Source organism: Phoca vitulina, unplaced genomic scaffold (genome assembly GCF_004348235.1).
Source record: "Phoca vitulina isolate PV1807 unplaced genomic scaffold, GSC_HSeal_1.0 scaffold23, whole genome shotgun sequence".
NCBI lineage: Eukaryota > Metazoa > Chordata > Mammalia > Carnivora > Phocidae > Phoca > Phoca vitulina.
This window is the reverse complement of record NW_022589726.1, coordinates 24,769,596-24,794,130: the sequence shown is the minus strand read 5'-3', so window position 1 is coordinate 24,794,130 and position 24,535 is coordinate 24,769,596. Positions and strand designations below refer to the sequence as shown.

The following is a 24,535-nucleotide window of genomic DNA, read 5'->3' as shown; positions in this document are numbered from 1 at the left end:
CACTCCATTCATTCATTCATCAGACATTTATTGCATGTTTATTCTATTATAGGTCTAAGTGCTGAGGATATCAAGATTAAAAGACATCTCTAGAGGCAAGGATGGTAATTGAAGAGTAGGTAGGGCCGTGGAAGGATTTAATATTGTTAAGGATGGGAAACATTTTAAGTGTTTGTTGGCTGGGAGTAAGAGCAACGAAGAGGAAAGAATAAAGAGAAAAAGAGAAGATATTGCTGAAGCAAACTCAAGAAGAGATATGAAAAGGATGCAGTCTTCTGACCCCAAGAAGATAGATGGTATCTAGCTGTAGATAGAAAGACACCTGCAGGAGTTCACATGAGTGGCTGCCATTTTCCCTGCAAGGAAGGAAGCAAGGTCACTTGCAGAGTGTGCTGGTCTGGAGTTGGGTGTGGAGTGTGAGGAGCTCCTTGAAAGTTTGGAACAGCTCCCTGGTGGATGAGTAGGGGCCAGAAAGGAGACGGCTTTGTATCATAGTGGACCTAACTGTAGTAGTAACCATGAATTTGTAATAAGGCCAGTTAACACAGTTATATGATTTCTTTCTGCCAGCACTTAATTATTAAAATAGCTGTTTAGCCACTGGAGAAGTTCCTCTTTTGACTGATTCTCCTGCTCTTCTAACTAGAAAGGCATTTGTCTACAAGAGTGAGCCTTCACACTCTAACTGAAATTATTCCTGACTGACTTTGAAAGGATACAGAAGACACAGTCATGGATCCTGCTAATGAGACAGTCTGGGTTGCCCTTGTATAGACTCGGGATGAGTCGTCTTCCCTGAAGGAGAGGAAGGCAGAGTGTCTGGTGTACTCAGAGCACCCACTCCCTCCACTGTACAGGGATGTAGGTTTGAGGCTAACAACTTTTCCCTAGTTCGTGGTGACTGAACCAGTCAGGATTCTTGCTGGCAAGTAACAGAAATGAGCTCTAACTTAAGCAGACAAGGAATTTATCAGAAGAATGTTAGGGAGCTCATAGGTTCTTCTGAAGGCTTGGATGAATAAACCTGGAAACCAGGCAGCTAGGAGCAGTGCCCCAAATCCCACCGCAGAGCCATTCTGGGAAAGAAAGCATGGTTGCTGCCCAGAGCACTGCTGGTACCACTGACCAGCAATGGTGCCCCAAATCTGCCATGACCTCTACTTCTGCTACCTCGGGAACTGGCATTCACTTTCCCAACCACCCTCGAATGAGTTCTGCTTGGCCCAGCTTCTTTGTGTCACTAGCTTCTGAGTGAGAGTCTGGAGTGGTTGGTCTGATTGACAAGGCCCAGCTCATGTGCAAATAGCTGAACTTCACAGGAGACCAGGAAAGAGAATGAATGTGTTTTTCTCTGCTATAGTGGGCATGGGCTCTGGGGAGAGTTGAAATATTGGGTGGCCATAAAGAACAGCAAATGCCTGTTAACACTGTCATGAAACACATGCATAAAAGTTTCAGTCCTTCTGTATCAGAAGAAGGTCTTAGATCACTGGACACTGAGTTTCTCTGTAGTTCCCCCCATAGCAAACTATTTTAAGTTCTTTGAATTTTCAGTACCTGAAGGATGCTCTCGGGAATGTTTGTAGAAGAAATTAATAAGCATTTGTTGAGTATAGTCTTTCAACAAGCATGTATTGGGCATCTACTCTGTGCCAAGCAAGCACCATGTTGAACATTATTTGCAGGATCATAAATGCTTTTATTTTCTTTTTTATTATTTATTTACTTATTTATGCGGAGAGGCAGAGGGAGAGGGAGAGAGAGAATCTTAAGCAGGCTCCATGCCCTGTACAGAGCCCAGAGATCATGACCTGAGCCAGACGTTTAACCTACTGAGTCACCCAGGTGCCCCTCAAAAATGCTTATTTTAAGCAGTAGTGAAGAAAGAAGCAGTCAGGCACGAGAACTGGACTACCATGCAAGAATCAAAATGCAGGTTAAGATCTAGAATGAAGAAATACTACCTGTATAGAAGCAGGATGAGTCTGAAGCAGCTTCCCAAGCTGAGGTCGGGGATATGGCAGGTCTGGTTGCTTGTTCATGTTTAGGGTAGTTGTAGCACTTGCCGATTTTTCTCTAAGTGACTATTGCATGCTCAAATTGTAACAAGCAATTAAAGGTATTACATTTGTAAAGCTCTGGCATGTTGTAAGTACTGTATCACATCATTTATTAAATAAAAATTAAAGCAATATTCTGTTTCTGGTAATTCCACAAAATATGTTAGGGATTCCACTTGGACTCAAATTTAGCCAAATACTAGGTGTATTTTTTCACCTTTTGGCCTCAGGGCCTTTTTCATACAACCGCCATCTGCTTTCTATTTATTAGCTGCTTTCCATGTTCTAGGCACTTTGATAGCAGCTCAGCCTCTCCTCTGCCCCTTGGCAGTTGGCAAATTGTGAATGGCACTCTCTGGGCAAAGTGGTCTTGACTGCCAGATCCCCTGGATTACCTAAGCCATGATCCACTAATTCCTTTATCTTGTTAACTGCTCAAGTTAAAACAAGTTTTTGGGTTTTTTTGGTCCAGCTTTTTCAGTTGTCTTTGGTGGGAGAATTGGTCCAGTTAATCTTCTGTGATGACTAGAAATGGAAATTCTAGTTTATGTGTTTTATGTGGTTTAAATCATACAATCCTCATGAGAACCTCAAAAGGAAGTTCGTGAGGCTTTCTCCATTCTATAGAGGAGGAAAGTGAGGCACAGAGAGTTTGTTTCCTGCCAAGGGTCAAAGAGCTGGTAAGTGATGGCACCAGAATTTGAACACATGCAGTCTGGTTTTAGAGTTTGTATGCTTAACCCCTGTCTTTACTCATTTTTCTGCTTTCATGAAGCAGTAGAGCTGTTTCATCAAGGACACCAAAAGTGTTCTTTTAAAAGGTTAAGTAAGTCTCTACTTTTACATGCTTTCCTTACAACTTAGGACACAGCTTGACAAAAGCCTAGCCAGATAGAATTTAATATCAATAAATACAGTACATTCGGGATCTTTTCAGATGGCCATGTGATACATATCTATTACCAATTAATTAGTTCCCTATTTTTGTAGATTTTTAGATGTTTATACCTTCATGGACATTTTAATCTTGCAGAGAGAAACATTCTTTTGAATTTTGCAAAATTGTTTATGTTGTTTATTGAATTTGTTCAAGGCATGTAGAGATGAAATATACATATCCAAAACTGAACCATCTGTATGTCTGATAATGTCTAGAATGCCAGATCTGGGCTTTAACTCTGGCAAATGACATCAGTGAATGGGACTCAAAAAACTCCGTTTGTGTGCCAAACCGCTTATGAGTTTAAAAAAAAAAAAAAGGTTTTGGAATTGTGCCAAAGTTAGAGACTTTTATGCATCCCGAATGGCCAGAAACCCACGGGGACAACCAAGGCCTTCGAGAGTGTGAGTGAACAAATCACCAACAGCTGGAGCACCTTCGTTGCTTATGTGCCATTTTGAGCAGATCTGTCTTTTCATCAGATTCAAACTGGTTTGGTTTGGTTTGGTTTTTCTTAAAAAAGACTTTTTCTGTCCTTGGCAAAACTACAGGGTCTAACATATTTTCCAATTTCTTTTGACAGAGAAAAAGACGAGCATATGAATCTAACCTCATCTGTGATGGCCTGCATTTAGAAGCAACAAGATCGGTAAGTGTTGGATCCTTTCCAGTCCTGGGCTGACTGGTGCTCTTGGGAAGTGGCATGTCATTTGGAATGCTGGAGTGGCGTTTGGAACGTGCAACTCTAGTGATGCCTTAGGCTGGGAGGGGAGTCCATCAAAATCTGCATTATAGAATGTATGTTTGTTTCTGATCCAAGTCAGCCTAACTTTTTTAATAGCCAAAGAATGTAATACTGAATGCGTGTATAAATGATTGTTTTCTTCTTTTAAGAGCTTTTTAAAAAGATTTCTTATTTTATAGACAATAGCTTACAAAAAATTAAGAGAATATAAGAATAACAAAAATAAAAATCCTCTGTGTTCTCATTATGTGTAAATAACCTTGTGGTCCTTCTAAACTTTTTTATTCCTCAAAATATATGCATTTTTCCCTTTCAAAAAGGGGGATTATTATTTCACAGTTTTATAATTCGCTTTTCTTTCCGTTAATATGTAGTAGATGCATTTCTATATTGACATCTTTTTCTAATGGACACATAACATGACATTTAACAGATATATAATACAATAAAGAGTCCTGTTCTGGGTTAGAAATGTTAAAATTATCATTAAAATAACACTGCAGTGAATATTCTAGTGTTTTTATTTTTAGTCACCAATTTGGATGGAGTGATGGGCAAATTAACAAGTTTGCTTTTCTTCGTTTAAAATAATAGTAATTTTATGAAAGGAATATGAAAAGGAGTTTAATTACTTGCTCAATAATTTGAACCAAGAAATTATCTTTAAGGCAAAAATGTCTGATGGAGTGCAAGTCTGTTTTTATTTTATCTTCATTTTTACCAGTGTCCTGTGTTTTAACTACCAGCAACGTGAGAACAATCTATATGTGTTTTAAAATTATGAAAACAATTGGTTTAGTGTCCTGGTTTGTGTTTTTATTCTTCCTTTGTAGATTTTGGATGATAAGCTTGTATTTGTAAAAGTACATGCCCCATGGGAGGTGTTATGTACATATGCTGAGCTAATGCACATCAAATTGCCTCTGAAACCCAATGATCTGAAAACCCGGTCCTCAGCCTTTGATAATTTCAGCTGGTTTACCAAAGTCCTCCAAGTGGATGAAAGTATCATCAAGCCAGAGCAAGAGTTTTTCACTGCCCCATTTGAGAAGAACCGGATGAATGATTTTTATATTCAGGATAGAGATACTTTCTTCAATCCAGCCACCAGAAGCCGCATTGTAAGTCTAAACCAAATTTAGTTGCTGTCTTAGAGTAATTTGGAACCTGCTGTTTGAATAATTAGTGGTCTGGTTTGGTTGGTTTAGTTTCATTTTTAAAAGCTGCGCCCCCACCCCCCGCCCCGAAAAGAAAACAGGTTCCTGTTACAATAGTAAACAATGGTTGGTTAGTTACACAGTCTAGTGCACACATTTTATTTTGGAATTTTTTTTTTTTTTTAGGTTTACTTCATCCTCTCTCGGATCATGTATCAAGAAAGAGACAATGTTAAAAAGTTTGGGATTAACAAACTTGTCAGCTCTGGGATCTACAAAGCAGCTTTCCCTCTCCATGATGTAAGTCAAATGGCAAAAATGAAATAAAATACCCAAGGTATACTCTAGTGTGAATAGAGAAGGGCTAATCTTCTTAACCTTGAGTTTCTTCTTTCATAAAATGAAGATGGTCTATTGCAAGGATTACAAGCTCATTTAGGGCAGGAACCAGGTTGTTTTGTTCACTGTTGACTCTCGGGCATAGAGAAGGCCGTGAGTTTGAATGAGTCAATGAATGGATGATTGAAACAGTAGCCGCCCTGTAGTGCATGTGTAAAGCAGTGCAGATTCCCGGTTAAGCGTGGCCTCTGGGGCTCGCTCTCCCACTTTCTACCTGGATGACCTTGTAAAAGTCATTTAGCCTCTCTGTTCCTCAGTTTCCTCATCAATAAAATGGGGATAATAATCATACTTACCTCATAGAGTTATACCATAGAGTTACGAGGATTAATTAAATTAATCCCTGTCAAACGTTACAACCATGCCTGGCATATAGGAAGTAGAATGTAAGTGTTAGCTATCCTCATAATTACTGGCAGATGTTATTATCAACCAGAAAAGTATTGGTTCTCTTTAAGCAAAATATGTGTTGGATCTTCTCACTTACCATTTTCTGGAACACAGGCTTTTTCCCCCTGAAATATCATTTTCTTAGTGTGTCCTGGAATATCACAAGGCTTTTAAAAAGGCATCTGTCAGGGTTCTTGTCACGATGGCAATACTGCAGAGTGTTGACATTTTTTAAGGACTCCGTTCTGAGATGACAGTAGCTCCTCAAATTCAAGAGCACTTCTCTAGCCGATAACATCTCTCATGAAATGAAAATTTTAAAATGTGACTGCTTGAGACCCTTAATGATGCCATAAATGCAGGGATATTATATCTAAGCTCTTTAAATAAATTCTGTCATTGAAATAAATTAAATACTATATTAGAGTGTGCTGTAGCTTTGTTACATTCACTCTCAATTTATCTGAATCTCTAAGACCAAGAAAGCCAAGACTGAGATTGATCATTGCTACTGGGTATTACACGTACTTATGGATGACGACATTATTGAAACGTACTGTATATGTTAATAAACTAGGACACAAAAGAGCTACTTGATGCACATGTGTAAATAGCAGAGAGCTGGGTGGAGAAGCAGGTTCTGAACTTCCTGGTGAAGAGACCCAATATGGCAGCCCGGCCTGACAGTCTATGTGTTTTATATTTGTGCCCAGCAAAATTAGTGATTATAGCATGACACAAACTTTGGGGACACTTGCAAATAGCTGTCATGAATATTAATCTGGGAGGCCAAAGTTCAATAGTATTCAGTTGGCATCTGACCATGCCTAGTTCTTTCCCACTAAAGCCTCTTTTACTTGCAGTGTCCCACATCCAGGCTAAGGAATGATCTCCTGTGGCATTTGGAAGGGAAGTGAATGGAGGTCAGGACCCATGTTAAGGCTTACCTGGTGATAATCTGGTTCTAGTACAGGAGGAAGGAAAATGAGGCAGATGGGAAGAGTGACTGAATTGAAGTAGAGGCAGGAAGCTTTGTGTTTTGAGTAAGCAAAGTGTATAATATGTCAAACTTCTTTGTTGTTTATATTTTATGTGTTGTCACAGAGGAACTGCTGAATTGGGGGACAAAGATGCCTGGGTTTTAGAAGTGACCTTGATACTAACCCAACCTTAAGGCCCTGGTTCCCAAAGGTGTCCCAGGAGGGCGCTGGACTATCAGGTGTCCCTGCATTGTGGCAGTTTTGGTACTTGAACAGCCCAATTTTTAACTGTTTAGGACTTGGCACACTTATAGGATGTAAAGCATCTCTGGGGCCCCCACCAGGTACCTGAGGTGTTCTCTAGGATTGTAACAACCAAGCATTCCTCCCCACCCACATTTTTAAGTGGCCACAAGCGATTAATAATACCTGGTTGAGAATCTCAAAAAATTAGATGATCCATCCATCCCTTCCAGCAAATGAAGGCCCCTTATTCCTGTGAAGTATGAGTACCATATTGAACAAACAGATCTGTGAACACCTAGAGATCACATGCTCACTTGTTTGCTTCTGCTTCGCAGTGCAACTTCAGCCATAAGTCAGAGGATCTCAGCTGCCCAAGCGAGCGGTATCTTCTCTACAGGGAGTGGGCTCATCCGCGAAGTATATATAAGAAGCAGCCCTTGGATCTTATCAGGTGAGGTGTTGTAGAGAGCATGCCAATGGGAGGACTCAGAGTTGCTCTCATGGCATCAATACATGACAGTATTTAAAGAGTATTGCCAACCAGGGAAGCTCACCCAGGCCACTGAGCTTCATTGTCTAGAGCTTTTTATTGAGGCTTCATTATGTAGGCCTGACTCACTGAATCAACATTGCCCATGTGGCTCAATCTCCCACCCTTCCTTTCCCAATATCCTGTGGCTCAAAGCCCCAACCCTCTAGTCACATGGTTGGTCTTCCTGGCATGGCCAGTCCCCATCCTGAATCATCCCATTAGCACAAACTAGGGGCCCTCCGTGAGTCACGTCATTGGCATATACTCTTCGGTGGGGCCCCAGGGGTTCTTTGAGTAACAAAGTTACCCTTATCTTGGGAAATTTCAAGAGTTGAGAGGTTAGCTCCCAAGAATTGGGAATAAAGACCTACCATATTCTTCATTGCCAGGAGTAAATGTTAGATTTAGCTTAAATTGTATGGTAAGAAAACAAGTTTTCACTGCTTGCCTGTATCTGCTATTAGATACTGTTTTACTATATCTAACAAGATGTGATGACTAGCTCAACATTTGTTTTCTGAAAGCACCAAGGTCAGCTGTTCTCCAGAGACTTTTTATTTATTTATTATTATGTTAATCACCATACATTACATCATTAGTTTTTGATGTAGTGTTCCATGATTCATTGTTTGCATATAATACCCAGTGCCCCATGCAGAACGTGCCCTCTTTAATACCCATCACCAGGCTAACCCATCGTCCCACCTACCTCCCCTCTAGAACACTCAGTTTGTTTTTCAGAGTCCATCATCTCTCATGGTTCATCTCCCCCTCCGATATCCCCTCTTCATTCTTCCCCTCCTGCTATCTTCTTCTTCTTTTTTTTTTTTTAACATATAATGTATTATTTGTTCCAGAGGTACAGATCTGTGATTCAACAGTCTTGCACAATTCACAGCGCTCACCATAGCACATACCCTCCCCAAAGTCTATCACCCAGCCACCCCATCGCTCCCACCCCCCACCACTCCAGCAACCCTCAGTTTGTTTCCTGAGATTAAGAATTCCTCATATCAGTGAGGTCATATGATACATGTCCTTCTCTGATTGACTTATTTCGCTCAGCATAACACTCTCCAGTTCCATCCACGTCGTTGCAAATGGCAAGATCTCATTCCTTTTGATGGCTGCATAATATTCCATTGTATATATATACCACATCTTCTTTATCCATTCTTCTGTCGATGGACATCTTGGCTCTTTCCACAGTTTGGCTATTGTTGACATTGCTGCTATAAACATTGGGGTGCACATACCCCTTCGGGTCCCTACATTTGTATCTTTGGGGTAAATACCCAGTAGTGCAATTGCTGGATCATACGGTAGCTCTATTTTCAACTTTTTGAAGAAGCTCCATACTGTTTTCCAGAGTGGCTGCACCAGCTTGCATTCCCACCAACAGTGTAGGAGGGTTCCCCTTTCTCTGCATCCCCGCCAACATCCGTCGTTTCCTGATTTGTTAATTTTAGCCATTCTGACTGGTGTGAGGTGATATCTCATTGAGGTTTTGATTTGGATTTTGTTGATGCCGAGTGATGCTCAGCACTTTTTCATGTGTCTGTTGGCCATTTGGACATCTTCTTTGGAAAAATGTCTGTTCATGTCTTCTGCCCATTTCTTGATTGGATCATTTGTTCTTTGGGTGTTGAGTTTAAAAAGTTCCTTACAGATTTTGGATACTAGCCCTTTATCTGATATGTCATTTGCAAATATCTTCTCCCATTCTGTCGGTTGTCTTTTGGTTTTGTTGACTGTTTCTTTTGCTGTGCAAAAGCTTTTTATCTTGATGAGGTCCCAATAGTTCATTTTTGCCCTTGCTTCCCTTGCCTTTGGCAATGTTTCTAGGAAGAAGTTGCTGTGGCTCAGGTCGAAGAGGTTGCTGGATGTGTTCTCCTTTAGGATTTTGTTGGACCCCTGTCTCATATTTAGGTCTTTCAACCATTTTGAGTCTATTTTTGTGTGTGGTGTAAGGAAATGGTCCAGTTTCATTCTTCTGCATGTGGCTGTACAATTTTCCCAACACCATTTGTTGAAGAGACTGTCTTTTTTCCATTGGACATTCTTTCCTGCTTTGTTGAAGATTAGTTGACCCTAGAGTTGAGGGTCCATTTCTGGGCTCTCTATTCTGTTCCATTGATCTATGTGTCTGTTTTCGTGCCAGTACCATACTGTCTTGATGATGACAGCTTTGTAATAGAGCTTGAAGTCGGAATTGTGATGCCACCAGCTTTTCTTTTCTTTTTCAACATTCCTCTGGCTATTCGGGGTCTTTTCTGGTTCCATACAAATTTTAGAATTATTTGTTCCATTTCTTTGAAAAAAGTGGATGGTATTTTGATGGGGATTGCATCGAATGTGTAGATTGCTCTAGGTAGCATTGACCTCTTCACAATATTTGTTCTTCCAATCCATGAGCATGGAACGTTTTTCATTTTCTTTGTGTCTTCCTCAATTTCTTTCATGAGTATTTTATAGTTTTCTGAGTACAGATTCTTTGCCTCTTTGGTAAGATTTATTCCTAGGTATCTTATGGTTTTGGGTGCAACTGTAAATGGGATCGACTCCTTAATTTCTCTTTCTTCTGTCTTGTTGTTGGTGTATAGGAATGCCACTGATTTCTGTGCATTGATTTTATATCCTGCCACTTTACTGAATTCCTGTATGAGGTCTAGCAGTTTTGGGGTGGAGTCTTTTGGGTTTTCCACATGAAGTATCATATCGGCAAACAGTGAGAGTTTGACTTCTTCTTTGCCGATTTGGATGCCTTTTATTTCTTTTTGTTGTCTGATTGCTGTGGCTAGGACTTCTAGTACTATGTTGAATAGCACTGGTGATAGTGGACATCCCTGCCATGTGCCTGACTTTAGGGGGAAAGCTCTCAGTTTTTTCCCATTGAGAATGATATTCGCTGTGGGTTTTTCATCGATGGCTTTTATGATATTGAGGTATGTCCCCTCTATCCCTACACTCTGAAGAGTTTTGATCAAGAAAGGATGCTGTACTTTGTCAAATGCTTTTTCTGCATCTATTGAGAGGATCATATGGTTCCTGTTCTTTCTTTTATTAATGTATTGTATCACATTGATTGATTTGTGGATGTTGAACCAAACTTGCAGCCCAGGGATAAATCCCACTTGGTCGTGGTGACTAATTCTTTAAATGTACTGTTGGATCCTATTGGCTAGTATTTTGGTGAGAATTTTTGCATCCATGTTCATCAAGGACATTGGTCTGTAATTCTCCTTTTTGATGGGGTCTTTGTCTGGTTTGGGGATCAAGGTAATGGTGGCCTCATAAAACGAGTTTGGAAGTTTTCCTTCCATTTCTGTTTTTTGGAACAGTTTCAGAAGAATAGGTATTAATTCTTCTTGAAATGTTTGGTAGAATTCCCCTGGGAAACCATCTGGCCCGGGGCTTTTGTTTGTTGGGAGATTTTTGATGACTGCTTTAATTTCCTTAGTGGTTATAGGTCTGTTCAGGTTTTCTATTTCTTCCTGGTTCAGTTTTGGTAGTTGATACATCTCTAGGAATGCATCCATTTCTTCCAGATTATCTAATTTGTTGGCATATAGTTGCTCGTAATATGTTCTTATAATTGTTTCTTTTTCTTTGGTGTTGGTTGTGATCTCTCTTTCATTCATGATTTTGTTGATTTGGGTCCTTTCTCTTTTCTTTTTGATAAGTCTGGCCAGGGTTTTATCAATCTTGTTAATTCTTTCAAAGAACCAGCTCCTAGTTTCGTTGATCTGTTCTACTGTACTTTTAGTTTCTATTTCATTGATTTCTGCTCTGATCTTTATTATTTCTCTTCTCCTGCTGGGTTTAGGCTTTATTTGCTGTTCTTTCTCCAGCTCCTTTAGGTGTAGGGTTAGGTTGTGTATTTGAGACCTTTCCTGTTTCTTGAGAAAGGCTTGTATTGCTATATACTTTCCTCTTAGGACTGCCTTTGCTGCATCCCAAAGATTTTGAACAGTTGTGTTTTCATTTTCATTTGTTTCCATGAATTTTTTTAATTCTTCATTAATTTCCCAGTTGACCTATTCATTCTTTAGTAGGATGCTCTTTAGCCTCCATGTATTTGAATTCTTTCTGACTTTCCTCCTGTGATTGAGTTCTAGTTTCAAAGCATTGTGGTCTGAAAATATGCAGGGAATGATCCCAATCTTTTGGTACCGGTTGAGACCTGATTTGTGACCTAGGATGTGATGTACTCTGGAGAATGTTCCATGGGCACTAGAGAAGAATGTGTATTCTGTTGCTTTGGGATGGACTGTTCTGAATATATCTGTGAAGTCCGTTTGGTCCAGTGTGTCATTTAAAGTCTTTATTTCCTTGTCAATCTTTTGCTTAGATGATCTGTCCATTTCCGTGAAGGGGGGTGTTAAAGTCCCCCACTATTATTGTATTGTTGTCAATGTGTTTCTTTGCTTTTGTTATTAATTGGCTTATATAATTGGCTGCTCCCATGTTAGGGGCATAGATATTTACAATTGTTAGATCTTCCTGTTGGATAGACCCTTTAAGGATGATATAGTGTCCTTCCTCATCTCTTATTACAGTCTTTGGTTTAAAATCTAATTTGTCTGATATAAGGATTGCCACCCCAGCTTTCTTTTCGTGTCCATTAGCATGGTAAATCGTTTTCCACCCCTTCACTTTCAATCTGGGGGTGTCTTTGGGTCTAAAATGAGTCTCTTGCAGACAGCATATCGATGGGTCTTGTTTTTTTATCCAATCTGATAGCCCGTGTCTTCTGATGGGGGCATTTAGCCCATTTACATTCAGGGTAACTATTGAAAGATATGAATTTAGTGCCATTGTATTGCCTGTAAGGTGACTGTTACTGTATATTGTCTGTGTTCCTTTCTGGTCTGTGTTGCTTTTAGGCTCTCTCTTTGCTTAGAGGACCCTATTCAATATTTCTTGTAGGGCTGGTTTCGTGTTTGCAAATTCCTTTAGTTTTTGTTTGTCCTGGAAGCTTTTTATCTCTCCTTCTATTTTCAATGACAGCCTAGCTGGATATAGTATTCTTGGCTGCGTATTTTTCTCATTTAGTGCTCTGAATATATTGTGCCAGTCCTTTCTGGCCTGCCAGATCTCTGTGGATAGGTCTGTTGCCAGTCTAATGTTTCTACCATTGTAGTTTACAGATCTCTTCTCCCGAGCTGCTTTCAGGATTTTCTCTTTGTCTCTGAGACTCGTAAGTTTTACTATTAGATGTCGGGGTGTTGACCTATTTTTATTGATTTTGAGAGGGGTTCTCTGTGCCTTCTGGATTTTGGTGCCTGTTTCCTTCCCCAAATTAGGGAAGTTCTCTGCTATAATTTGCTCTAATATACCTTCTGCCCCTCTCTCTCTTTCTTCTTTTTCTGGGATCCCAGTTATTCTAATGTTGTTTCGTCTTATGGTATCGCTTATCTCTCGAATTCTGCCCTCGTGATCCAGTAGTTGTTTATCTCTCTTTTTCTCAGCTTCTTTATTTTCCATCATTTGGTTTTCTGTATCACTAATTCTCTCTTCTGCCTCATTTATCCTAGCAGTTAGAGCTTCCATTTTTTATTGCACCTCATTAATAGCCTTTTTGATTTTGACTTCGTTAGATTTTAGTTCTTTTATTTCTCCAGAAAGGGTTTCTCTAATAACTTCCATGCTTTTTTCAAGCCCAGCTAGTATCTTTAAAGTCATCATTCTGAACTCTAGTTCTGACATCTTACTAATGTCCATATTGATTAGGTCCCTGGCAGTTGGTACTGCCTCTTGTTCTTTTTGTTGAGGTGATTTTTTCTGTCTTGTTGTTTTGTCCAGAGGAGAATAGATGAATGAGAGAACAAACTGCTGACAGGGTAATAACGTCCCCAGAAAATATACACTAAACAAATCAGAAAAGACCTGAAACCGGGGGAAAAGAAAGGGAAAGAAAGAAAAAAGAAAAAGAAAAAAGATAAAAACAAACAAAAACAAAACAAAAAAAAAACAGTATGATCAAATATGATCAGGCTGGTGCATAGATCAGTGCCACACACTAGATTTTGGGCGTGTTTTGGTCTGTTAGAAGAAAGTGCCTCCCAAAATTTTAAAGAAAGAAAAACTTACATATGTACAAAAATAAGGGTTAATACGATGAAGGGATGGATTATGACTGTAAAGATGAAAATTATAAAAGATTTTATAAAAGGAATTGAGAAGATAAGAAGTTGGTTGAAAAAAAGAAGAGGATTAAAAAAAAGGGGAGAGCATGTGATCAGGCGGGAGACTAGAACAAAGCCATACACTAGAGATTTAGGGTATATTTTGATCTGTTAGAAAAAACTGTATCTCAAAATTTTAAAGAGAGAACAACTTATATATATATATCAAAAATAAGGGTAACTACTATGAAGGGATAGAATATGATTCTAAAAATGAAAAATAAATATTTTTTGAATAAGGGAAAAAGAAAAATTCAAAAAAAAAAAAAGGTAAAAAAAAATTAACTTTGAAAGACTAAAGAGTCATGGGAAAAAAGCCATGGATTCTATGTGCAGTATTCCCCTAGCACTGGAGTTCTGCCGTTCTCATTGATGAGTAAACTTGGCCTTGGCTGGCTCTTCTTGCTGATCTTCTCGGGGAGGGGCCTGTTGCTGTGGTTCCCAAATGTCTTTGCGGGAGGCAGAATTGCCCCGCCCTTGCCAGGTGGGGATAAGTAATCTGCCTGGGTTTGGGGAGGTTTTGTTCCCTGCAAGCTTTCTCTACAGCTTTGGAGGACGAGTTTGAAAATGGCGGCCTCCCAGTCTCTGACCCAGAGGAGCCAAGAACTCGGGGCCCCACTCCTCAGTGAGTCCCCAGAGAAAAGCAGTCAATCATTCCCGTCTCCCCAGTCTCCCGCCGCACTCTGTGCTCACCCAGCATGTGACCCAACGTTTCTGTCTCTGGCTCACGACCCCATGTGGAGTCTCCAAACCCAGCAGATCCCTGCGGTGCACTCCCGCGCTGCTCCTCCTGGGGGGAGGAAGGGGAGTCTCCCCAAATCTGCCGCTTGTTGGGTCCCTGCTGAAAGAGCAGTGGCCTGACTGCCGCAGATCACGGTTTATGGCAACCCCGAGCTGAGAGCCCGCTCCTTGGCTCTGTCTCTGCAGCCGGCTTCCCCGCTCCAATACCTGGGAGCTCTGCCGCACTCAGGCACTCCCGGTCTTTCTGTGACCCGGAGGGTCCTGAGACCACACTGTCCCAGAGAGGGCTCCATCCCCTGCTTAGCCACTGGAGCAACGTCACTCAGTGGAGCCGACTTCTAAAAGTTCCGATCTTGTGCTCCACTGCTCTATCACTTGCCAGAAGCGGCCGACGGAGCCCCCTCCCCTGCCATCTATCTTCCCGAATATTGCCTCGGATTCACTTCTCCGCCCATCCTAACTTCCAGAAAGTGGTCACTTTTCTGTTCAGAGAGTTGCTGCTATTCTTTTCTTCGATCTCCTGTTGAGTTCGTAGGTGTTCAGAATGGTTTGATCCCTATCTAGCTGAATTCCTGGGACCAGACGAAATCCAGGTCTCCTACTCCTCTGCCGTCTTGCTCCGCCCTTCTTCCTCTCCAGAGACTTTTATTGTTTGGGCAAGGCTGCTGGAGAGAGACAGACCAAAAATAACCAACAAACAAATAAAATTAAGCAAAGAAGTAAGCAAAATTTCTGATTGAGATGAAGAAACACAGTGATGAGATGGGGTGGGGGAAAGAAGTGAAGAAAGTTACATTTGAGTCGGAAACATATGAACTAAGACCTGGATAGTGAAAAGGAGCCAGGATTTTGTGGATTTGGAAGAAGTCATTTTAGGAATAGAGGCAGTTTTCACAATGGTCCGAGGCTCAGGGACATTGGCAAGTGTGAGGAAATACTGAAGACCCGTGCTAATGAGAGAAGAGAATGATGAGACACGGGTTAGAAGTGGGGTAGTGGGAACATGGAAAAGAGTTTAGACTGTAAGTGCAGTGAAAAGCAGTTGTGATACTTTTAAGTAATCAGGTAATTTTATCTCATTCACATTTTGCAAAGATAATTTGGGGAATGGACGACAGGGGCCTCCTGCAGGGAGAGCAGGTAGGAGGCCATCAGAGTGGCCAGAGGAGAACCCGTAGCTGCATAGTTGGAATGGGGGTTAGGAGGGGAGTCAGCAAGACTTGCTTATGGGTGGGATGTGGAGGGTGAGGAGGGGAGAGTCAGTTTTACCCCAGGTTGGCCTGGAGCCAAGTGCCTGTTCTTTCTACTGTACTTCTGTGCCCACTGACATGGGAAAACTGCTTGACCTTGGAAGTGAGAGTTTTAAAACACTGAAGAGTTTTGGGTGCCTGGGTGGCTCAGTTGGTTGGGTGACTGCCTTCGGCTCAGGTCATGATCCTGGAGTTCTGCGGTCCAATCCCGCATCAGGCTCCCTGCTCAGCAGGGAGTCTGCTTCTCCCTCTGACCCTCCCCCCTCTCATGCTCTCTCTCTCTCATTCTCTCTCTCAAATAAATAAATAAAATCGTAAAAAAAAAAAAAACACTGAAGAGTTTTGGTTTACTTTGTTTTATATTTTATTATGGGAAATTTCAAACATACACAAAAGGAGAGAGAACAGTACCGCAAAACTGCCTATATCTGTCTCCCAGCTCCAAAAATTATGAACTCCTTGCTAGTCTAGTTTCATTTTTGTACCTCCTTCCCATCCCTTTCCAGTGGAGCATTTTTAAGAAAACCCCAAATAGTATTATATTTCATTAATATTTCATATAGTTCATTAATTCTCTTTTAAATGCAACCTGAATACTTAAAAAAATCATCAAAAAGCCATGTTCAGTTTTTCCTGATTGTCACAAAAACTACTTTTTTTTTTTTTTTTGATAGTTTTTAGTTTAGATCAGGGATCTAAACAAGGTCCAAATGGTGCAATTAATGTATTTCTCAGTTGTCTTCTAATCTGAGAGTTTCCCGTTTCTTTCTTGCTTTCCTTGCAACTGTGGAGGAGTTTCTCTATTCTCCATTTTACTTTCATTCTTCCTTGTGGTGGTGTTGGACTTGTTGCTCTGTCGTGTGTATTTGCTTTAGCTAAGTAATTTGTTCCTCATTTGAAAGTTTGATCTCATTGAGGTTCAGCTTTGTACAAGAACACTTGATATGTGGAGTTTCATACTTCTACCAGAAGGTACATAATGTTCTGTTTCTTTTGTGTGTGATGATAACAACCATTAATGATTGTTGCTTAGAGTCATTTCATAAAGGATTTTATTTTGTTATTTCATTTGGTTATACTCTTAATTTCTTCATTTTTTAACTGGATTACAATCATAAAGAGGCATTTTTCTCTCATTAACTCTGGGTATCCTGTAGGATAAAATTTTAAAAGAGGATGTTTGTACAAATGTAAACATTTGAAGCTGACATTCATGTGAGATTTTCTTTTATGTTAAACCTATAGCATCTGATGGCAGGGTGATGGGTTTGATGGGTTCTTAATCGTTCTTTATGAGGTTGTGGTTTTTGGTCTTGGTTTTTTGGTAAAGAGAACAATTTCCCCACTATTTTAAGTATATTTCACTAAGGAGAATGCATTTTTTTTTTTAACTATTCCCTGTCCCTGGTCCACATGTTCCCTTCCTTGCTTCCCACTAGTAACCCCTTGAGCATTTGGGCTTTTAAGCCTTCATCTGTGGTCCCCAGGTATTACCAGAAGGGAAAATGAGTTCTTTCCCCAATAGCAAACCAAACAAACCAGAAAAAGCAAGCTGGGAGAAACAGACTTTGCACAGGAAAAAAAAAATGAAAAGCTACCCCCCAAACTCCCATCTTTACCCTCAGAGTGAGAAAACAAATGATGATATCTGTAAGACAAGGACAGGAGTTCTATTTAAAAAAAAAAAAAAAAAAGGATCATTCCATGGATAAAATGTAACTCTTAAAATAAAAAATGTAATAGAACAGAAAAACCCTAACTATAGTGTTAGAAAATAAAGTTGAAGAAATTGTACAGAACACAGAGCAAAAATATAAAGAGATGGAGAATAAAAAGGGTGGGGAGAAGTAAAAATTAGAAGGTCGGTCCAGGAGATGCAATGAACAAATAGTAGGGGTGCTAGGAACGAGAACAGAGATAACGTTAGGGAGGAAATCAGAGCAGTGTCTGAAGAACCATATTGAAGAACAGTAGAGAGCATGAGGGGGTCACTCATGTCAAGCAGTGATGTCAGGAATCAGGAAGACCGCCGAAGGTGATGAGCTGAGAATAGATAGCACCAGAACATGCAGGTGGCACCAAGAACTGATAGTGAGCAAAGCCAGGAGATGATGGAAACACCGTGAACTGACCATCACTAGAACCAGAAGAGGCCTGGAAAGGCTAAAGACTGGTTAAACTCTAAAAAGAGGACTTCTGTAGCAAACTGTCAGATTCTTCAGATTCAGACTCTTCCTTGTCTGACCACATTTGAAAGGCAGCGGCCCCCAATTGGTCTCTGAACATAACAGAGACCCTCCACTGCTTGAACATAATAAGCACTAAGTGCCAAGGGTTGACCCAGACTGGACTGAGTCCTCATTTCACCTGCACGCTCATGGACTGACTGCATTTGGTTCATTAATTTCTCACCCTCATTGCATCTTGTCTGTTGTTTGACTTTGTATTGTATCTTGTCCTGTGTGGCATGTATGAAGCCAAATCAAATGTGCAGTGAGGTGTCATTGAGTTTGGAGTCCCGAACCTGTTACAATTGTGCAAATTTTGCTTTATGAGTGAATAAAGCTGACATTGTGGAAAGACACAACTTGTGCCTACGCACCTTTATAGCACGCTTGGGACAAGAACTGAGTGTGCTAGGTCTCCAGATAGAAGGAGCTTACTGAGTGCTCAGCTCAGAGGATGAAAATAGAGCCAGCCAGTCACCTCAGCATGACATCTAGTCACGACAACATGACACCTCAGGACACTGAAGACAGAAAGAAGATCCTGAGAACCTCCAGAAAGAGAAACAGGCTTCATTTGAAGGAGCAAGACTCAGAATAACACTGAACTCCTCAATGACAACACTGCAGGTAGAAGAAAAGAGAGCAATAATTTCAAGTTTCCAAGGGAGGTGATTTCTCACTTTCCAATTCCATAAATGGTCAAGCTGTTAAAATAAGTGTGAGGAATTTTCACAATTTAAATGTGCAAGGTAATGGAGGAGGTGCTCCATGAAGGAAGAGAAAAACATGACTTCAGTAAACAGGGATTCCCAACATGACAGAGGAATGGCGAGATCCCAGGTGACGACTCTGGCAGGGCTAGAGAATCATTAATCAGGGTGGAGAAGATCTGATGGGATTTATTCAAGGAGATGAAATCAAGAAACTACCTCATGTGTTTGAAAGTACTGAGAAAATTACATGTTAGGTAAAAGTCTGGGGTTAAATTGTTGGTAAGCACACAGAAAACTAAGCAGTGAACCACTGTGACAATTACTAGAACTATCTGACCCCTTACTGAGTATATACTTACAACTTTGATCAAAAAGCTGAATTTTTAGAAATTGGTGTTAAGAATTGGGATTTTTTGGCAGAAAGAGAATGATCAGAATATCATATTTGAAGGAATTATTATTATATTATTCCCAGCCTTTCAGCAAGAACTTGGAGGCAGGTTTCTGAGATTCAAAAATTCTTTCTGAGGGGCGCCTGGGTGGCTCAGTCGTTAAGTGTCTGCCTTCGGCTCAGGTCATGATCCCAGGGTTCTGGGATCGAGCCCCGCATCGGGCTCCCTGCTCAGCGGGAAGCCTGCTTCTCCCTCTCCCACTCCCCCTGCTTGTGCTTCCTCTCTCACTGTGTCTCTCTCTGTCAAATAAATAAATAAAATCTAAAAAAAAAAAAAAATTCTTTCTGATCTTCTTGCCTCCAATATAATGTAGATATCTTTGGAAATAATGAACTCCCTGTCATGGTCAGTATCCAAGCAGGGACTACCTGACTAGCTCTAAATGAAGCAGAATATTTTTACTATTGGGGAGTTGGACCAGTAACCTCTAACATTCTTTCCAGTCTTAAATGTAGCATTTCCAGTGTGGATGGTGATAAAAACATACCACAGAAAGTCTAACAGCCAAGACGTTGCAAACCCATTGCCTGGCTTTTCTTTCTCAGGCACTACCCTGAGGCTGTCATTGGCCTGCAGTCTATGAGCCAGACAACAAAGCCCCAATCACTTAAAAATGCAACACTTGGTTCCTCCTGACCCCTGATTCCAGGTCTGTGTCAGCCCTTCCTTATCCCCAGGGATGTGGCCTACACCCAGGCCTATGACCTGTGAAGCTGACCACTGGTTCAGCCCAGAGATGTTCCTGTCTGAAGGAAGTCTCCTGGGACTTCAGGTCTTCCTCAGAGCTTAGTCCCCACCAGGCTAAGCCCAAGGACCTCAGCCCAGCTCCATACTGAGCCGGAAGTCTCATAGAGGCCTCTGAGGAAGCGAAGAGCTAAGTAAATCTACAGTTTCTGTGGACCAGTACTGAGCCAGGAAGGAGGCAGTCTAGGAAAGATCAACAACAGCCAACAGTCATCATCTCAGTGTGCTCTCCTCACCTCTCAACTCTTAGTGCCCGACTGTATCTGTCTCCCTTTCAGGAATAGTCTGGAGCTGCTTCCTGCCCTGCCCCCTTTCTTCCAACTGTGCCTCCCTGGACTCTTCCATTGATGAGTTTTCAAAACTTAGAAAAAATAGAAGTGCTAGATATAAGGAATACAGGACGGTGGATTCCTCAGTCATTATCAGTGACTTCTTATCAGTCCTTTTCTTGTATTTGTGATTTACATTACATTTGCTCCAAGGAAGTTCCCTAGATAAGCAAAAGCAGATTAACTGGGAGCAGATTGTTCATGTTCATTTGTCTCATGAATGTTACAAACAGTCTTTTGGAGAATGTATCAGATGGTTCGTATTTACAAAGAAGGATGATGATGTTCTCTGTTTGCTTACTATGTAGCATTTTTCTTTCCTTCGCCCTGTTCTAGTTGACTTTGCTTCATCAGGCTCACCAGTGATCAGTACTTCTATGATACGTAAAATACTTGTTTCATAGTGGAATTTGGGGTCTTTATGAAAATGAACATGTTTTAAGTATGAATTGGGTAAGAGGTTTAAGCTTAAAGCCTCTGGTATTTAAAATCAGAAATTAAGGTTAGGATGAAGCTGCAAAGCGGTTCAATTAGCAATAATCGTGCCTCAGATAACCAATTTCTGTCTTTGTTCAGGAAATATTATGGAGAAAAGATTGGAATCTACTTTGCTTGGCTGGGCTACTATACTCAGATGCTCTTGCTGGCTGCGGTAGTCGGAGTGGCTTGCTTTCTCTATGGATATTTTAATCAGAATAACTGTACATGGAGGTAAGTTCTGTTTATTCCTTGTTACTGTGATGAAAAGTTGATAAGACATAAAATTATTTTCAGGGTCTTAGACTGTTTTAGTAAAGGAAGACTCATCACAGAACACTTACTGCTTTGGATGATATATCCCTTTTGTCCTGAGTATAATAACTAAGTGGGAAAAAAATTTTTTTAGATAATGCGGCCCAGTTTCTGACAAGAATATTACCCTTAGGATAACACTCCAATTTTTAAAGAAAATACTTTGAAAAAGAAAGGCAGTGTGGAGGGAGGATTTTCCTTGAACTGCTCCCCAGAGGAATGCTTCACTCAGCCCTACAGATGTGAGCCAAGAGCAGCTCTGATTTCTTCAAGGTTTCAAAGGCAAAACTTGATAAAATTGGTGTTTTTATGCTTTTAGAAATGACTTTTTAATATATATTAGGAAACATGTTTAAAAATTCAAGTAAACAACACTTTTGTTTTTGTTTTACTTTTTAAAAAATTAGGCCTTACAGTGTTATGGGAAAAAAAATAAGTGATAAACAATTCGTTTGTGCTTGATGTTAGAATTAAAATACCAGCTGCACTGTCTAAAGGGAAAAAGCATGGATGCCAGAACACACTGAATTTCACCATCACTGTTCTGAATTGTGTTATTATTCCTCTGCTTTTGGTAGTCTCAACCTTTAGAAGGGATGCAACACTGAAGCAGGCATTTTCTTGTGTTCACCTGGCCTCTCTCCAGCTGTGACAGCCAGATCAAAATTTCTGGGCACCAGCAATGAGCTAGCTGATGACCAGATTTTTCTAGCCCCAAGCATATCAGCCTGGCTCCCGAGGCAGGAAGCTTACATGGCAGCTCTGATGTATAGGCATAATTATCCATTCTATTTAATGGAGAATTCTGAGCATTTTGTACCCATTATGGCTTCTTAGCTAGAAAGCTGCAGATGGTCTTTGAAGTATTCTCCTCTCTTCACTGAAAATAAGAGTTCAGGGCCAAAGGCTGAGTGTTGATACTTTTTGCCAAAGTTTGTCTCTGGCTTCTCCATTGTTTTGTATACTGTTCCAACCAAAAACAAAACAAAAAAACAAAACCAAAAAAACAAAAACCAAAAAAACCAACATCTCAAATATACACTTTCAAAGTACAAAAGTAGCATTTTTATAAGGTTCTTGCATTGTGACTGTTCTCATTACAGGTCATTTTATACAAACACCCCAACAGTCACAGCACATGTTACTACTGTTTCACAAAGATTAGTTTACAGAAATCTGGGGGAGGGTCTTGGGGATATACTCCCTGTGCTCAGAACTATTGGGGCTTTAATTACTATTTAAATACATGCATTTAAATATTTTCAGTTAAGTTTATTACATGCTGAGTAGGTTCACAGGAATAGAAAATGTATTTAAGGTATAAGGAATAATGGATGATCCCTCACCAGTTTAAGAAAGAACATTACTGTTACCTGGGAAATGCTTCCCTCAGTTGCATTCCCTCACTTTCCACTTTGGAAATCAGAACTACACCAAATTTTGATTTTTTTTTTATCATTCCTTTATATATACTATATATTCTTTATCAGATATATTTGTATCCCTACAAAATATATTTCATTTTGTGTGCTTTTGAAAATGTGCATATGTAAGTGGAGGATACTATAGGTATTTCCTCTTCTATAAAAGCTTATGCTTAAAGCTTATGTCCCCCTTTAAACATAACAGCTTTATTGAGATATGATTCACATATCATAAAGTGTACCCTTTCAAAGTATACAGTTCAGTGGTTTTAAGTCAATTCAGAGTTGTGCAGCCATCACCACTGTCTAATTTTAAAACATTTTCATCACCCCAAAAAGAAACTTCATCCCCATTAGCAGTCACTCCCTAACCCCCCTTCTCTTAGCCCTTGCAACTATGAATCTACTGTCTGTCTCTGTGGATTTGCTTATTCTGGACATTTCATATAAGTGGAACCGTACAATATGTGGCCTTTTGTGACTCTTTGACTTAGCATAATCTTTTCAAGGTTTATTCATGTTGTAGCATGTATCGTACATCATTCCCCTTTGTGGTCAAATAAAATGCCATTGTATGGATATACCACATTGTTTATCCGTTCATCCATGTCAATTTAGGTTGTTTCTACTTTTTGGCTATTATTACTTATTCTGCTATGGACATTCATGTACAAGTTTTTGTGTGAACATACGTTTTCAGTTCACTCGAGAATATATCCTCCAAAAGATGGAATTGCTGGAATACATGGTAACTCTATGTTTAACATTTTGAGGAGCTGCCAGAGTATTTTTCAGAGTGACTGCACCATTGTACTTCCATAGTAGCAATTTATGAGGATTCCAATTTCTCCACATCCTCATCAACACTTGATATTGCTGGGTTTTACAAATACCTATGTATTAGTCATCCTGGTGGGTATGAAGTGGTATGTCAGTGTGGATTTGTTTGTATTTCCCTAATGCCTACTGATATTGAGCATCTTTTCATGTGCTTATTTGCCATTTGTATATCTTCTTTGGAGAACATCTGTTCAAATCCTTTGCCTCTCTTAATTGTGTTGTCTTTTTTAAACCGTTCTTTATCCTGGATAAAATCCTTTATCAAATATATTGCAAATATTTTCTCCCATTCTATGGATTGCCTTTTCACTTACTTGATGGTATCCTTTGAAGCACAACAGTTTTTAATTTTAATGAAGTCTAGTTTACCTAATTTTTTTCTTTTGTTTGCTTGTGCTTTTGGTATTGTATCTTAGAAAGCATTTTTATCCAGAGTCATAAAGATTTTATCAGTGTTTATCATCTAAAAGTTTTATAGATTTAGGTCTGTGATTCATTTCTTTACCAGGTATATATCCAGGGGCCCCAGCACCATTTTTTTTTTTTTTTTAAGATTTTATTTATTTATTTGACAGAGAGAGACACAGCGAGAGAGGGAACACAAGCAGGGAGAGTGGGAGAAGGAGAGGCAGGCTTCCCGCTGAGCAGGGTGCCCGATGCGGGGCTCGATCCCAGGACCCTTGGATCATGACCTGAGTCGAAGGCAGGTGCTTAATGACTGAGCCACCCAGGTGCCCCCCCACCCCAAGCACCATTTTTGAAAAGACTGTTCTTTCCCCATTTGATTGTCTTAGCACCATTGTCAAAAACCAATTGGCTAGAGGTGTAACAGTTTGTTTATGGGCTCTCAATTGTTTTCCATTGATCTCTATGTCTGCCCTTTTTGCAAATACATACTATATTGATTACTGTAGCTTTGTTAGTAAGTTTTGAAATTGAAAACTTCAAAACTTTTTCAAGATTGTTTTGGCCATTTTGGGTCCCTTACATTCCATGTTAATTTTAGGATTAGTTTGTCCATTTCTGCAAAAAAGCCAGAATTGCATTAAATCTCTTGTCAATATTAAGACTTCTGTTCTATGAACATAGAATGTCTTTCCATTTATGTAGGTTGTCTTTAATTTCTATTAATAAACTATTTTGTAGTTCTAACTATTTTGTATTTAAGTTTCACACTTTTCTCAAATTTATTCTAAGTATTTTATTCTTTCTGATGCTATTATAAATGAATTTGCTTCCTTCATTTCATTTTTGGATTATTCATTGCTAGTGTATAGAAATATAATTGCTTTTTGTGTATTGATTTTGTGTCTTACAACCTTGAGGGGCCGGCTTATTAATTCTAATAGTTCTTTGGTACATTTCTTAGAATTTTAATATGCACT

General features: G+C 39.9%; 1 protein-coding gene across 2 annotated transcripts in view; it reads left to right on the top strand.

Moving 5' to 3' along the window:
* ANO6 (anoctamin 6) overlaps positions 1–24,535 on the top strand; it is a 188,519-nt gene that overhangs the window by 112,330 nt on the left and 51,654 nt on the right. For both annotated transcript variants that reach the window (XM_032420305.1, XM_032420304.1), the window contains 5 exons: positions 3,584–3,649; positions 4,579–4,866; positions 5,089–5,202; positions 7,253–7,368; positions 20,671–20,805. In XM_032420305.1, the coding sequence (XP_032276196.1) occupies positions 3,584–3,649; positions 4,579–4,866; positions 5,089–5,202; positions 7,253–7,368; positions 20,671–20,805 (719 nt within the window). The remainder of the gene's footprint in view (positions 1–3,583; positions 3,650–4,578; positions 4,867–5,088; positions 5,203–7,252; positions 7,369–20,670; positions 20,806–24,535) is intronic.